At 42.0% G+C, this 14,921-nt stretch overlaps 2 protein-coding genes across 2 annotated transcripts in view; both read left to right on the forward strand.

The window, feature by feature from the left end:
* MYOCD (myocardin) overlaps positions 1-14,921 on the forward strand; it is a 249,407-nt gene that overhangs the window by 106,114 nt on the left and 128,372 nt on the right. The gene's annotated exons all lie outside the window — the stretch shown is intronic.
* On the forward strand, positions 1,069-4,729 carry LOC132355826 (calpastatin-like). The gene is made up of 2 exons (XM_059908388.1): positions 1,069-1,186; positions 4,077-4,729. Exons 1-2 carry the CDS (start codon positions 1,069-1,071, stop codon positions 4,727-4,729), a joined length of 771 nt encoding a protein of 256 aa, XP_059764371.1.

The following is a 14,921-nucleotide window of genomic DNA, read 5'->3' on the forward strand; positions in this document are numbered from 1 at the left end:
CCGAGGCTCAGATGTGACATGAATAGTTGTTGGGTGACCATGACACATGAAGCAACCCAAAATGGCTGCCTTTCTGCTAAGTAAGCATCAGGACCACATAGCTTCGCAGTGATGAGACCCTCACAAGCCTGGTTTGAGAACTCTGATGTGGCTGCAGGCAGACAACAGTGCTATGGGATCAGCACCAACTGGGAATGGGGGCAGCTGTCCTCTCTAACCCTGATGTCACGTGCTGAGGTGATGCCAACATTCTTCTCCTCCATCACAATACTCCAGAGCTCATCCTTGTCAGGATGTACTCAGGTATGTCTCCGAGGAGTATCAGAGTACCTCCTGTCTCCTGTCATTGTTGCAGGAATTTAGGACTCACCCTGCTAGAAAGTCTGGTGTAGACAATTCTGCATAGACAATCGAAGAAAACTCAGTAACCAAATTCCCTACTTACAGCCACTTCTACTCTCTAACCTGCTTTTGGAGATTTTCTCCTCTTTTCCTCCTTCCTACTCTGCCCATATGGGCTACCCAGTCCTATGGACTGTAGGTTCCAATCAACCAACCTCAGAGCTCATTATTCTGGTTGCAAGTTGCCAATCACACCAGTTCCTCAAACTCCCTGTTTTTTCTCTTGGTGTTTGTACTTCTCCATCATTTCTCCTGTGGTTTCCATGTTTGGGATGAACAGATACACACTACTATATATAAAGGAGATATACAACAAGGAACTGCTGTATAACACAGGGAACTATATTCAATATCTTGTAATAACCTATAATGGAAAAGAATCTGAAAAAGAATAGATAGATATGTGTAACTGAATCACTTTGCTATACACCTGAAAATAACACAACATTGTAAATTAACTATTTTTTAATATTTTAAAAATGTTTTTAAAAAAAGCATATTGCTCTACCCAACTGAAACTTCTTCAACTTCATGCCGGCTGTGGGATGTCCTGGTTTGTCCAGGACAGTCCTGGTTTACACCTGTTGTCCCAGGTTAGTAATTAGTTGAATCCCCTTTTACTCTCAAAAATGTCCCAGTTTAGAAGATAAACTATATAATCACGCTATGTGGAAGCATCTCCAGCAAGATGAAAAAGTCAACCATGCCAGAGAGGATGAAACATTCATAAACATGGTCAACACTAGCTATGGTGTGAGCAGAAAATTCACCAAAAGAAATACAGGTAGAAGTCTACATCACACTGATGAATATGTGCTCCTGGGCCAGACTTCATTGCTTTAGGTACAAGATGCAAACCGCCCCCCCAACAAAAAAAAACAAAAAACAACTTGTATTTCACGAGCAAAACTGTGAGTTGTACTTCTTAAGAAAGAGAAAAAAATAATATAACAAGGCTTATTACCAAGCAAATAGATCATCAAAATGAACGTCCACAATTCTACCTTGGTAGAAACCACTGGGGATAAGCCTCCAGCAGTGGAAGGTGGGCAGCATGCAGGACCCTGTGGAGAAGGACCTGAGGCTTTGGGGTAAATCAGACTAGAATTAGGATACTGACTTCTCTTTAAATGGTGTGACCTTGGGCAGATGGCTCATGTGTCTGAAACTTTGTTTCATCACTTACGAAAGGAGAGAGTTCAATTAGCCATTGGTTTTCAAACTAGGCTCTGCAGGGCCCAAGGGTTTTGCCTTTCAGACCCATGGCGGGGGGAAGGAAAACTTAAGTTTTCCCACCACTTTTACGTGTTTTATATCAAGCAGTGAGCTCTCTTAAGATGTTTTAAATTTGATATTGAGATACTAATTTGAAGAAAAGAGTTTGTTGCAAAAATAAAATGTGAACACATACGGGTTAGATGGTCTCTAAGATCTCTTCCCAACTCTGGTAGACATGGTTCTGAGGCCTCGGGTAATGTCAGCAGTTAGTGAACTGACAGATGGAAGTGGGCAGAAGATTCCTCTGATGCCTGCAGAGACTTGCTTTAAGGGCAGACCAGATGGGCCTTAATGTGTGCACTGCTTTATTAGGGAGGCTGATGAAGACCAGGGTGTGTCTGAGGAACATGTGTTTACAGACACATAGAGGTGTGGCTGGGAGATGTCTTAGCTGGAGAGGAACATTCCTAGGCCTCTGAAAAGTGTTCCTAGAAGTATCCTCCATTACTCATAAAGATCCAGAGATTCTAAGTTGGTCCTAGACTGATTCTAGATTATTAGGAGAAAGTCTGGTGTCTGAAAATTATTGCCAATATCTTCAAAATTCTTAATAATTGTAATAAGGAAGGAAGGAAGGAAGAGAAGGAGGGAGGGAGGAAAGGAAGGAAGGAAGGGAGAAAGAAAAGTCTGGTATATTCTAGCACTTCAGAGCATTGGGTGGCATATATAAATTTAAAGAGTAAAACGTCTTTTTTTCTGGACTAAAAATCAGAAGTCTAAACATTTAAATAAGACACATTAATGAGGACAAAGGTGGATCAGGGAACCATGGTCTTTTTCCCACATGCTGCATATACCAGCAATCAAGAGAAAAAAAGTAGATAATGGTGAGTGTGTGACAGAAGTGCTTTCTTTCACTGACCTGGAAGAAAATGGAATCTTGAACCAGAAGAAAAATACTAACATCACTAAGGGGCTTTGTGTCCTGGCTACAAAGTCAGATCTACCTTGGGTATCAAAATTTAAATCTGGGAGACTGGTTTCCTTTTCTCTGTAAAAGCACCAGATAAGAAGTTAGGCTTAAGACTGAACTTGAATGAAAATCATTTGTGCACTCTTCTTTCTGTCTTAATCAAAAAAATGGGATTCCTTACATTTTATATGCTATTAGTCTCGTATCTGAAATACTTTTAAATTCTGGTTAGATTTGGAGTTTGTTTGAATCTAGTCTTGATCGTTTAAGAATGATTCAGTTGGTTGCTGTTTCTTATTTCATTAGACTTCTAATCATGCCATGATGTTGTTTTTAAGAATATCCAGGGATTTCTACTGCCTAAGAGATAAAGCTCAAAGTCTTTACATTAAAGACTTTCATTATCACACACCAGCTTACTGTTTCAGTCTCGTGTCTTTATGATCTAGAAGCACCAGGTTACCCACTAATGGCCAAGCACATCATTTGCCTTCTTCCTACTGTCTATTCATTTACCCTCAGTACTACCTCGTTCACGATGCTTTCCAGATACCGGAGCCCCAGGCAGAACGAATCTCCTTCCTCTGCTCCTAGAATCCTCTGCTCCCATTGTTGGCCCAGCAGGGATCTCACTGGTCCTCGAAGGCCATGGGTGTGACTCTCTTGTTGTTGTGTAGGCAGTGACAAGCATTAGGATAGGGACTATGCCTATTCCTCTTTATAACTCTGGCGTCTAACACAGAGCCTGGCACACAGTAGATGCTCAAGAAATCTTTGTAGAAAAAAAAGTGTTTCTAACGCGTGAATTCTCAATGGCATCTCGAAATTAGGGGACTGAGCAGTTCTCTACATGGTGGATCCTTCTTTTGTCTGTTTTAAATGTATAAGCTTATTTACTAGTTGTAAAATGAAGAGCACTGTGGGTCTTTTGAAAATAAATCTTTCCAGTATAGGATGCCATGTTTTTGGTTTTGGTTATTTTTTTCTAGGTGGCTTTTTAAATATTTTATTTTTTAAAAATTTTTGTTGAAGTGTAGTTGATTTACAATGTTGTGTTAGTTTCAGGTGTACAGCAAATCAGATATATATAGATAGAGATATCTAAATATCTATATCTGTATCTAAATATCTATATATCTAAGTATCTATATCTGTAAGTATAGATATAAAAGAGCCCAAGGGGGGCTTCCCTGGTGGCGCAGTTGTTGAAAGTCTGCCTGCCGATGCAGGGGACACGGGTTCGGGCCCTGGTCTGGGAAGATCCTACATGCCGCGGAGCAACTAGGCCCGTGAGCCACAACTACTGAGCCTGCGCGTCTGGAGCTTGTGCTCCGCAACAGGAGAGGCCATGACAGTGAGAGGCCCGCGCACCGCGATGAAGAGTGGCCCCCGCTCGCCGCAACTAGGGAGATCCCTCGCACAGAAGCGAAGACCCAGCACAGCCAAAAATAAATAAATAAATAAATTTAAAAAAAAAAAAAAGAGCCCAAGGAACCGCTCCCACCCTTGAGTGAAGACTTCCTCCTTAATGCTTTGTCCAAGGACTTCACCGTTCCCCCAAACACTTCGTCTCTTCAATTTGAAGATGCTGAACTTTCGGCTGTCATCTCTGAAGTAGTTTCCCAAACCCCAGCTCCAACCACCCACTATGCAGGTCCACCCCCTGACACTCCGCAGAGTGATGACAAAGAACTTGACGATGCCCTGGATCAACTTTCTGACAGTCTCGAGCAAAGACAGCCTGACCCAGATGGGAACAAACCCCTAGAGGATAAAGTCAAGGAAAAGGTGAAAGCTGAACACAGAGACAAACTGGGAGAAAGGGGTGGCACCAATCCACCTGAATATCGACATCTCTTGGATGATGACGATGAGGGCAAATCAGCGACGCCACCTCCAAAGAAACCTGAGGCATCAAAGAAACCTATAGATGCCCAAGACCCCATTGATGCCCTCTCAGGGGGCTTTGACAACTGTCCCTCAACTACAGAAACCTCAGAGAACACAGCAAAGGACAAAGACAAGAAAACTGCTTCCAGCTCCAAAGCACCCAAGAGTGGGGATAAAGCAAAGGATTCTGCAAAGGCAAAGGAGGAAACTTCCAAGCGAAAAGCTGATGGAAAAAGTACAAGTTAAAGTTAAAGTTCACACTATTTGGTACCTGCATATAAAATCTTCAGCTGGTAGATGGTGACTTTTGAAGAACAAAAGGCTTTGACAGCAGAAAAGTTTTCTGAGTGGCTTCTAGACAGTGGTATTTGTTGAGTCTTTTGACATCCTAAACATTGTTTGTTATGCTTTTCCTGAAGAGAAACTGAATTTGTCTGGTTCACCTGTGTTATTCTACTGAGTATTGATAAACTTTGACTATCTATATATCTGTATCTATTTACATTTACATTTACATTTTCTTCCTTTATAGTTCCCTGTGCTGTACAGTAGGTCCTTGTTGTTTATCTATTTTATATATAGTAGTGTGTATATTTTAATCCCAAACTCCTAATTTATCCCTCCCCTCCTTCCCCTTTGGTAACCATAAGTTTGTTTTCTATGTCTGTGAGTCTATTTCTGTTTTGTAAATAAGTTCATTTGTATCATTTTTTTAGATTCCACATATAAGCAGTATCATATATTTGTCTCTGTCTGATTTACTTCACTAAGTATGATGATCTCTAGGTCCATGCATGTTGCCACAGATGGCATTATTTCATTCTTTCTTATGGCTGAGTAATATTCCATTGTATACATATCCCCCCCTTCAAAATGTCCATAGAACTGCCATTCTCCCATAAAGAAAAATTAGCAAAAAGTCTGCATCAACTTTGCAAAATAAGGAAGGGCATTTTCTGCATGAAAAAAACTCTGAGGACTTTCTGTTAAATGTAGTGCCGATCCGAGCCCACCCGCAGTTTCAGACACGCAGTGCAGCACGCAACTGAGCAGTAAAGGAAAAAGCACCCAGAGGTGAGCTTGAAAGCCACTGACTTGAGCGTTTGGTGGAACAACGTGTGAATAGCGTTAAAATATTGCTGGAATAAGTGGGAAAGTTGAGGCCAGTTGACAAAGCTGACAACATCTTTGAAAGATGATTCAAATAAACTCTACATGAAAAAAAAATTATGAGACAGGGAAATGTGAACAGAGACTGGTTATTTAATGATTTCAAGTAATTACTGTTAGAAACAGACTCACAGACATAGAGAGCAGACTTGTGGTTGCCAAGGGGGAAGGGGGGAAGAAGAGGGATGGACGGGGAATTTGGGGTTAGTAGATGCAAACTATTACATTTAGAATGGATAAACAACAAGATCCTACTGTATAGCACAGGGAACTATATCCAATCTCCTGGGATAAACCATAATAGAAAAGAATATTTTAAAAAGAATGTATATATATATGTATAACTGAGTCACTTTGCCGTACAGCAGAAATTAGCACAACCTTGTAAATCAACTATACATCAATTGTTAAACATACATTTATTTATTTATTTATTTATTTATTTATGGCTGTGTTGGGTCTTCGTTGCTGCACACAGGCTTTCTCTAGTTGCAGCAAGCAGGGGCTACTCTTCGTTGTGGTGCGCAGGCTTCTCATTGCGGTGGCTTCTCTTGTTGTGGAGCACGGGCTCTAGGCGTGCGGGCTTCAGTAGCTGTGGCTCGCGGGCTCAGTAGTTGTGGCTCTTGGGCTGTAGAGCGCAGGCTCAGTAGTTGTGGCGCACGGGCTTAGTTGCTCCACGGCATGTGGGATCTTCCCAGGCCAGGGCTCAAACCCATGTCCCCTGCATTGGCAGGCGGATTCTTAACCACTGCGCCACCAGGGAAATCCCGTATACATCAATTTTAAAAAATAAATAAATAAATAATTAATTAAAAGTAATTACTGTTAGAATTTTTAGATATAGTAATGGGACATGGGACTTTGATTGTGCTTTTTAGAAAGAGTTTATATTTTTCAGAGACATATACTGAAATAGAGTTGATCCTCATTATTTGTGATTCCATCTTTGCGAATTTGCCTCCTGCTAAAATTTATTTGTTTCCCCAAAATCGATGCTCACGGTGCTTTTACAGTCATTGGAGGACATGAGCGGAGGGGTGAAAACTGAGTCATCCAACACCCCACCTGAGGTCAGCAAGGCAACAGCCGCCCTTGTGTCCCTTTTGCCATCCATTTAGTGCCACATGTTTTGCATTTGTGTGCCTTTTGCTGGTGACTTTATTGTTTAAAAGGGTCCCCAAGCATATGCTGAAGTGCTGTCTGGTGTCCCTAAGCGTGGGAAGGCTGTGATGTGCATTTCGGAAGACAGATAAGTGTGTAAGATAAGTTTCCTTCAGGCATGAGTTACGGCTCTGTTGGCCATGAGTTCTGTGTTCATGAATCCATGATATATAGTCACTAAGGTGTCTTTAAACAGACATACACATAAAACAAGGGTATGTATTAATCGGTTGACAAAAAGTTTGTGACCAGAGGCTCTCAGGAACCTAACCCTGTATGTTTCCAAGAGCCATGGTTGAGTATTTGCTATTTCGGTATTCACAAGACTTTAAAAAACATCACTACCACGAATAACAAGAATCAGCTGTCAACACGGATGAACTGATGATGTGTGTCTGAAATTTGCTTCAAAATCATCCAGAGGACCGGAAGCAGGAATATAAATGAAACAGGTTAGCCCTGAGTAACTCACTGAAGGAAAGTTCATTACACTCTTCTCTCAACTTTTGTATATATTTGAAATTGCCCATAACCAAAAGGTTTTATTTTTAAAAGAGAGAGTGAGAGAGAAGAGCAGAAACCCAAGTGTGGCCTTTTCTTCAGGCATTAAAAGAATCATTTCATGTATTCTCTAAAGAAATATAATTATTTAGAAGGAGGATGAATTAAATTTCACGTTCAGTCTAAATGATCCAGGGCCACGTAAAGTTAATATATACAAATCCGCAAAAGCAAAAGACAGTGAACGAGTGTGGGCTTTTATAAATCGTAAGGTAATATAGAAACTTCCATGTTGTTTTAGAAAGTGAAAAGAGAAAGGCAAGAGACGTCTAAATAAAAGACCACATTCTGCCATTTCATTATAATAAAGCTCAGTTTCTAACCTTCACTCTTGTTTATCCCATTAATAAAACTGCTTCAGGCTCCTGGGAGGGCTTTGGCCCCTCTGCCCCAGCTTAGCCTCTGAGAGTTCAGAGCAGGTCAAGGGCAGGGGCGAACGCCCTGCTTTATCTCCATTGGTTTCCATCACGATGCCTCCACTTGTACTCAAGCCCTCGGACACTAATTCAAGTCACTTGTCCCAAGTTAAAGCCTTTCTATCATTCCATCTTCCCTCACCTCTAACAGTTTTCTCCAAATGCATCCTGAGTGGTCCTAGAGCTCCAGGGAGATTTCCAAGGAGTGGGAAGAGCAGGAAAAACTAAAGGACCCCGCAGCATGGAACCACACCACTTTTCTTTTTAATTGAAGTATAGTTGATTTACAGTGTTGTGTTAATTTCTGCTGTACAGCAAAGTGATTCAGTTATACACATATGTACATTCTTTTTTTATATATTCTTTTCCATTATGGTTTATCATAGGATATTGAATATAGTTCTCTGTGCTATACAGTAAGACCTTGTTGTTTATCCATTCTATATATAATGGCTCACATCTGCTGACTCCAACCTCCCGTTCCATCCCTCCCCCAACCCCCTCCCCCTTGGCAACCACCAGTCTGTTCTCTATGTCCCTAATTCTGCTTCTGTTTCATAGATAGGTTCATTTGTGTCATATTTTAGATTCCACATATAAGTGATATCATATGGTATTTGTTTTTCTCTTTCTGACTTACTTCACTTAGTATGACAATCTCTAGTTGCATTCATGTTGCTGCTAATGGCATTATTTCCCTCTTTTTTATGGCTGGGTAATATTCCATTGTATATATGTACCACATCTTTATCCATTCATCCGTTGATGGACATTTAGGTTGTTTCCGTGTCTTGGCTATTGTAAATAGTGCTGCTGTGAACATAGGGGTGAATGTATCTTTTTGAATTACAGTTTCGTCCAGATATATGCCCAGGAGCGGGGTTGCTGGATCATATGGTAGCTCTATTTTTAGTTTTCTGAGGAACCTTCATACTGTTTTCCATAGTGGCTGCACAGACTTACATTCCCACCAACAGTGTAGGAGAGAACCACACCGCTTTTATCTGCTTTATAATTTGGCTTTTGCACACGATTTTGCGAGGGGAAAAAAATAGTCTGCTTCTTAGGAAAAAAAAATGGCACAAGCCAAGCTTCTGAGATACACGGTACACTGAGGGGACGTGAGGGCTTGATGGAGACACGTCACAGCTGTTCCCCGTGAACCTGGCTCACTCCAGGTGAAAGACACACTTCCTCGGAACATTTCATTCTGTTTCCTTAGAGAAACCCAGCCCTTTTGCAGCCCAGATCAACCTCAGTACCTCTGAGATGCTTAGCACCGGCCGCTCCAGGTTGGGAAAGATTCGGAGGACCCTGAGAGATTTTTGGGTCACCGCCCTCATTACCATTTCTCGAGGGCCTTTTGTTTGCCAGTTGTTGCACTAGTTACTTTGCATTTATTATTTTATTTAATCTTCGCAACAAACTTGCCCGCTAGGTGGTGGCTTTCTCATGTATTAGTCAGCACCCTTTTACAGGCAAGTGACAGACACCCAGACCCTAAGCCACAGAAACTCACAGGAACCAAGTGCAAGAAACGCCGGACAGAGCCTGTCTCTGGAAGGACCAAAACCCAGGGCTCCAACACTGAAAGGATGGCCACTGCCTTCACTCTCCTTGGTGTCTATCTTCACCTTGACTTGAACCCACAGAGGGGTCACTGGACGTGCTTGCTTCGTCACTGCAGTATTCTCAGCAGATAGACCAATGCCTGGCATGAGGCAGGCACTCAAAATGTAACTATTGAATGAACGGATGGAGTGAAAGCAGGATATGGATTTTTGTAAGTCCCATCACCCTATGCTCATATCAAAGACACAGGCGCTTCCCGGTGTACAGTGTATCAGCGAGAGCACTGAGCAAGTGCATCGCCCAGCCTCGCTCCAGCCAGCCTTTAGAGCGGCCTCCATTAATAGATTATTACATCTTTTCCCTCATATTTAGCTAAGTTATCATTCCACGTGTTTTTTTAAATGTGATATGTGTGAATCTAGAGGTAAAACAAGACCAGAACACTATGAAATATACAGGCAGGTGTGCACACACAGCTGCCGTTGACTTTGGGTTATTGCGGAGACTACCACCATTTTTTAAGGAATAATCCCTCTTTGTTACAGTCTACCAAGTAATTTCACTATGCTTTTATAATTTGAATTTGGAAAAGAAGCGTCTTCCCATGGGTTTGGTCCTGAAGAAAGTCGAGTACTTGACCTCAGATCTCCCTACATAAAATGAAAGTTTTAGACAAAAGGTTCCAGGAATCTTCTGGTTCCTTCTAAATTTCCTTCTACTTGTCACTCACCCACACTTACGCCTAGTTCCCATCAGTATTTGTTCACTACAGTAAGTCCCCTACATACGAACAAGTTCCGTTCAGAGAACGGGTTTGTAAGTCCAGTTTGTTCGTAAGTCCAACAACGTTAGCCTAGGTACCCAGCTAACACAATTGGCTATATTGTACTGTACAGGTTTATAATACTTTTCACACAAATAATACATTAAAAAAATGCAAAAAATAAAACATTTTTAATCTTACAGTACAGTACCTTGAAAAGTACAGTAGTACAGTACAACAGCTGGCATACAGGGGCTGGCATTGAGTGAACAGGCAAGAGCTACTGACTGGAGGAGGGAGAGGAGGTGGGAGATGGTAGAACTGAAGGATTGTCAGCAGTAAGAGATGGAGGGCAAGCTGCAATTTCACTCACGCCTGACGTTGATGGCACAGGTTCTGGTTCCTTGCTGGAACCAGATGCACGTTCGCATCTTTGAAAGTTCGAAACTTGAAGGTTCGTATATGGGGGACTTATGTACTTGGGACCAAATCCAGTGTATTTTCCTCCATTTGGGCTTTTAAGAAGATGCTATATTTCCCCTACATCAGCCTCAGGAAGGCACTCCAATACTTAAGAAAATATAAGATGCTAGTAAGGCTTCTAGAAAGGGAAACAGACAATAAACAAATAATACCATAATATGTTATATAATATAGGATTTATTATTTATTAATTTTATTAAATTAATTAAGATATATAATGTCAGGTAGTAAAAAGGTAAAGACATAAAGCAATGCTGTCCAATATAAGTTTTTAATTTCTACTAGCCGCATTTAAAAAGTAAAAAGAAAGTGGTGAAATTAATTTTCATAATATATTTTAGAAAACCAAATATATCCAAACTGTGGTCAACATGTAATGAATATAAACATTGAGCTACTTTACATGATTGTCTTCTCATACTAAATCTCCAAAATTCATTAAAAAAAATCTTTGAAACCGAAGTATATTTGACACTTTCAGCATACTTCAGTGTGGGTGCTCAATGTTCAATGGTTAAAGTGGAATTGGTAGTCCCATCAAACAATAAAGTTGTTTAACAGGAAAATCATTTACACCCCATCAGTTTTTAAATTTAAGTTAAAGACAATTAAAAATTCAGTGACACTAGTCACATATCGAGTGCCATATAGCCATGTGTCTCATGACCACCGCATGGGACGGCAAAGCAGAGGGAGTTATGGGCCGGGAGATGGGGGAGAAGGCAGTTTCAAGTAAAGAAGTCGGGAAGATCTTGCGTGGAGATGACCCTCGAGCAGAGACACGAATGGAATGAGAGAGGGAGTCTGCCAAGATGGGAGAGAACAGCATTCCAGGAAGAGAGAAATAAAAATTGCAAAGGTCCTGAAAATGGGACCATAAATCCCAACGCATGTACAACCTCCAAAGGCACGACCTTGGGAGTCTATCTACTTGTTCTAAGGATGCCATCATGGTGCAATATCAATTTGGTGTTTGGGGCACAAGGTTCCTAAAATATGCATTGTTTCCCCTTTCTGTGGTTCATTAGAACAAAACATGAGATTCATCTACGTGATGAGAAGGATGTGAATGGAGTTTGAGGCTCTGTGTCTGATCTCAGGGCTGAGTCGGCCGTCTCCCTCTGGCTTCATGGTGTGCGCCACTAAAGAGAAATCCAAAGAACAAACTTTCTGGATCACACCTGGCAGCGAGGTGCTGCTTGCTCTCAGCTACCTCTGTCCTTGAGAAGGGTTCCTGGTGTCCCTCTGCATTTAGCTAATCTCAGTGTTATTTTCTCTCGGCAGTTTTCTGGACAGCTGACACCTTTGACAGTGATAATCAGAAGTAGGTTTCCAAACAGTGCTATTCACGGCCCACTCAGAGCATCTGAGCGAATGGATGAAAGCCCTCCTTATCTCTGCTTTTTCTTAGGCAAGTTAGACAGAGGTGTGTAGCTGCCGAATAATCTCAACCAGGGACAAAAAGTCTAGAGGAACCAAAAGACCAAGAGCTGAAAGGCCTCTCAAGTGGGCCCTGAGCTCCAGGGCAGGGAGCACACAAGGTTGAGTGAAGTTGGGGAGCCAATTCTCTTTCCACACTTCGATATCCCTGTGCAAAAAGCAAAATACCTGAGTGTGTGCACAGTATTGCTGAAATGAATTAGAAAGATAGATAGAAGGGTTTAAGATAAATCAAAAACAGATTTTGTGAGGGTGATTGGTTGAAAACTTTTTTCCTTTTATCAAAATTGTCTTTAATAATTAGTATTGATTAAAAGTTGAAAAACAGTGAAAAGATACTCACTACCACTAATCATTGGAGAAAGGAAAATCAAAGCCAAATGAGATGTCCCCTCACACTTGTTAGAATGGCTATCGTCAAAAAGACAAGAGATAACAAGTGTTTGCATGGATGTGGAGAAAAGGGGACCCTGGGAACACTGTTGATGGGAATGGAAATTGGTGTAGCCACTATGGAAAACAGTATGGAAGTTCCTCAAAAAATGAAAAATAGAACTACCATGTGATTCAGCAATCCCACCTCTGGGCATATAGCCAAAGGAGATAAAGTCATTATCTCGAAGAGAGATCTTCACCCCCACGTTCATTGCAGCGTTATTCACAATAACCAAGTACATGGAAACAACCTAAATGTCCATTGATGGATGAATGGATAAAGAAAAAGTAGTATACTATTTACAATGGAATATTATTCAGCCATAACAAGGAGGAAATCCTGCCATTTGCAACAGCATGAATGGACCTTGAGGGCGTTATGCTAAGTGAAATAAGTCAGACTGAGAAAGACAAACACTGTATGATATCACTTATATGTAGAATTGAAAAAAGCCAAACTCATGGAAACAGAGAGTAAAGTGGTGGTTGCCTGGGATCAGGGGTTGGGGGAAATGAGAAGATGATGGACAAAAGGTACAGATTTCCTATTATAAGATGAATAAGTTCTGGGGAGCTGATATAAAGCATGGTGATGATAGTTAATAATTCTGTGTTATATACTGGAAAGTTGTTAAGAGGGAAGATCTTAAATGTTCTCACCACAAAAAAGAAATGGAACTACATGACCCCATGGGACTAATGCTACGTAGGTGATCATTTTGCAACATATAAGTGTTTCACATCAATACATTGTACACCTTAAACTTAGACAATGTTATATGTCAATTATCTCAGTAACATTGAGGGGGGGGGAAGTTGGAAAACAAAAGTTCTTGCAACTTTTCATTAAAGGTGAGCCCTGTCCCGTCTCTCAACACTATCAGCCTTGATGAGGCTGCATCCAGAGAGAGTTTACCCAGGCTTGACTTGAGCCCATTCCCTGAATTAAAGCCCCATGAGGGTAAGAGTATGCCTGTCCTGTTCACCAAATAGCCTCAAAAGCTCACACAGAAGGGACACTTAGAAAATATTTGCTGAATATTGAAGGGCCAATGTCATGCAAGAAGTCATCGCCCAAACTACAGGACAGGAGAAGAAAGCAGAAAACAGGAACCGTGTGCCTGGTTGGGGGGCAGGGGGAACATGAGATTTCAGAAGATGAGACCCTGAAGGCATATCTGGGGTGAGATGAGGAAGAGGTTCCAGGCTGTGTAGAGAGCTGCTTTGAAGTCCATCAAAAAGCTCTGGATTTTTAAGTCCAGGGATGCAAGGCACTGGGGGTGCAATAGCACCTGCCCTTGGAGGTTCAAGATGTTTGAACCTGAATATGTGTCTGCCCTGAGCCTTGGGAGCTCAGATAAATCAGGCACTGGACTCAGCCCCATGACCATTTCACGCTAATGGTGAGCTCCGGGCGCCCAGACCAGCAGCTGCCAGTTAGGAGGGGGGCTCAGGGCTCCCTCAGGGGAGAACCAGGAAACAACGGGGGGCAAAGGACTTCCCTTGCCCCTCCAGTCTGATAGCATCTTTCCATCCTCGGACCTTCCATAATCATATCTGAAGCGTTCTCCATTAGGAGGGAGAGCAGACTTCTTGTGCTCTTGGAGAAGGAAGATTTCAGCTCAGTCTGATAAAGAACACTCTAGAATCCACCGAACCACACAGAGAGTAGGCTGCCTCCTGAATCAAGGTCATGACCCCAGCCTGAGGGGCCACATCATCGGCATCATGGGGGGGAAATCTCCATTCGGAGGGAGTTGAACTTGGTTATCCACCTGTCTAACGATAGCACCCCTTTGTGAGTGGAACCAGCAGCTGTGGCCCATGCCAGGCGCCCTGAGCGCACCCCTGCTCCCCTCCAGCCTCCGAGCAGAGTCAGGACCACAAAGCCAGGTGGCCCCCTTGTCCCCTGCAAGTAGGGTGACCATCTAATCAATCATGCAAATTTGGACACTTTTACAAGTGAAAGGGGACAGTAATATTATTATAACATACCGCAACAGGGCAGATAGGGAGCCGTGGTCCCCTAACTGGAGTGCAGCAGCAGCAGAAATGCCCAGCCTTATGGTGGGACCTATGATTCTAAACCACAACATTGATTAACGGGCTAAAAATCTGCCTGGTGCTGTTAGAGCCTGAGGATGTCAATGCGTCTAGCAATAGGTATAACATGTGGTGTTATGTATAAAGCCTCTTGGCTGGGAAGTCCGTTGGATACAGAACACATCGTGTGGGGTTATGGTTGAAGGAGAGTCCTCAGGTTTGAGGAGCAGAGGTGATTAAGAGGAAGCAAGGCCGGAGACGTGTTTCAGAACTGCATTTCCAAAGAGACCTTTAAACACTCTTAAAATAAGAATAAGAAACTCTCAACTGTCTGTATCCAATTATACCATTTTCTTTTATCTGGACGGCTTTGGGGGATATCTAGAATAGAATT

The sequence above is a fragment of the Balaenoptera ricei genome, chromosome 20 (genome assembly GCF_028023285.1).
Source record: "Balaenoptera ricei isolate mBalRic1 chromosome 20, mBalRic1.hap2, whole genome shotgun sequence".
Classification (NCBI taxonomy): domain Eukaryota; kingdom Metazoa; phylum Chordata; class Mammalia; order Artiodactyla; family Balaenopteridae; genus Balaenoptera; species Balaenoptera ricei.

Excerpts from the sequence above, each read along its gene's own strand:
- LOC132355826 (XM_059908388.1), top strand. The coding sequence starts at position 1,069 with ATGTGGAAGCATCTCCAGCAAGATGAAAAAGTCAACCATGCCAGAGAG. Across the intron at positions 1,187-4,076 it reads ATTCACCAAAAGAAATACAG|AGCCCAAGGAACCGCTCCCA; the intron begins GTAGAAGTCTAC and ends AAAAAAAAAAAG.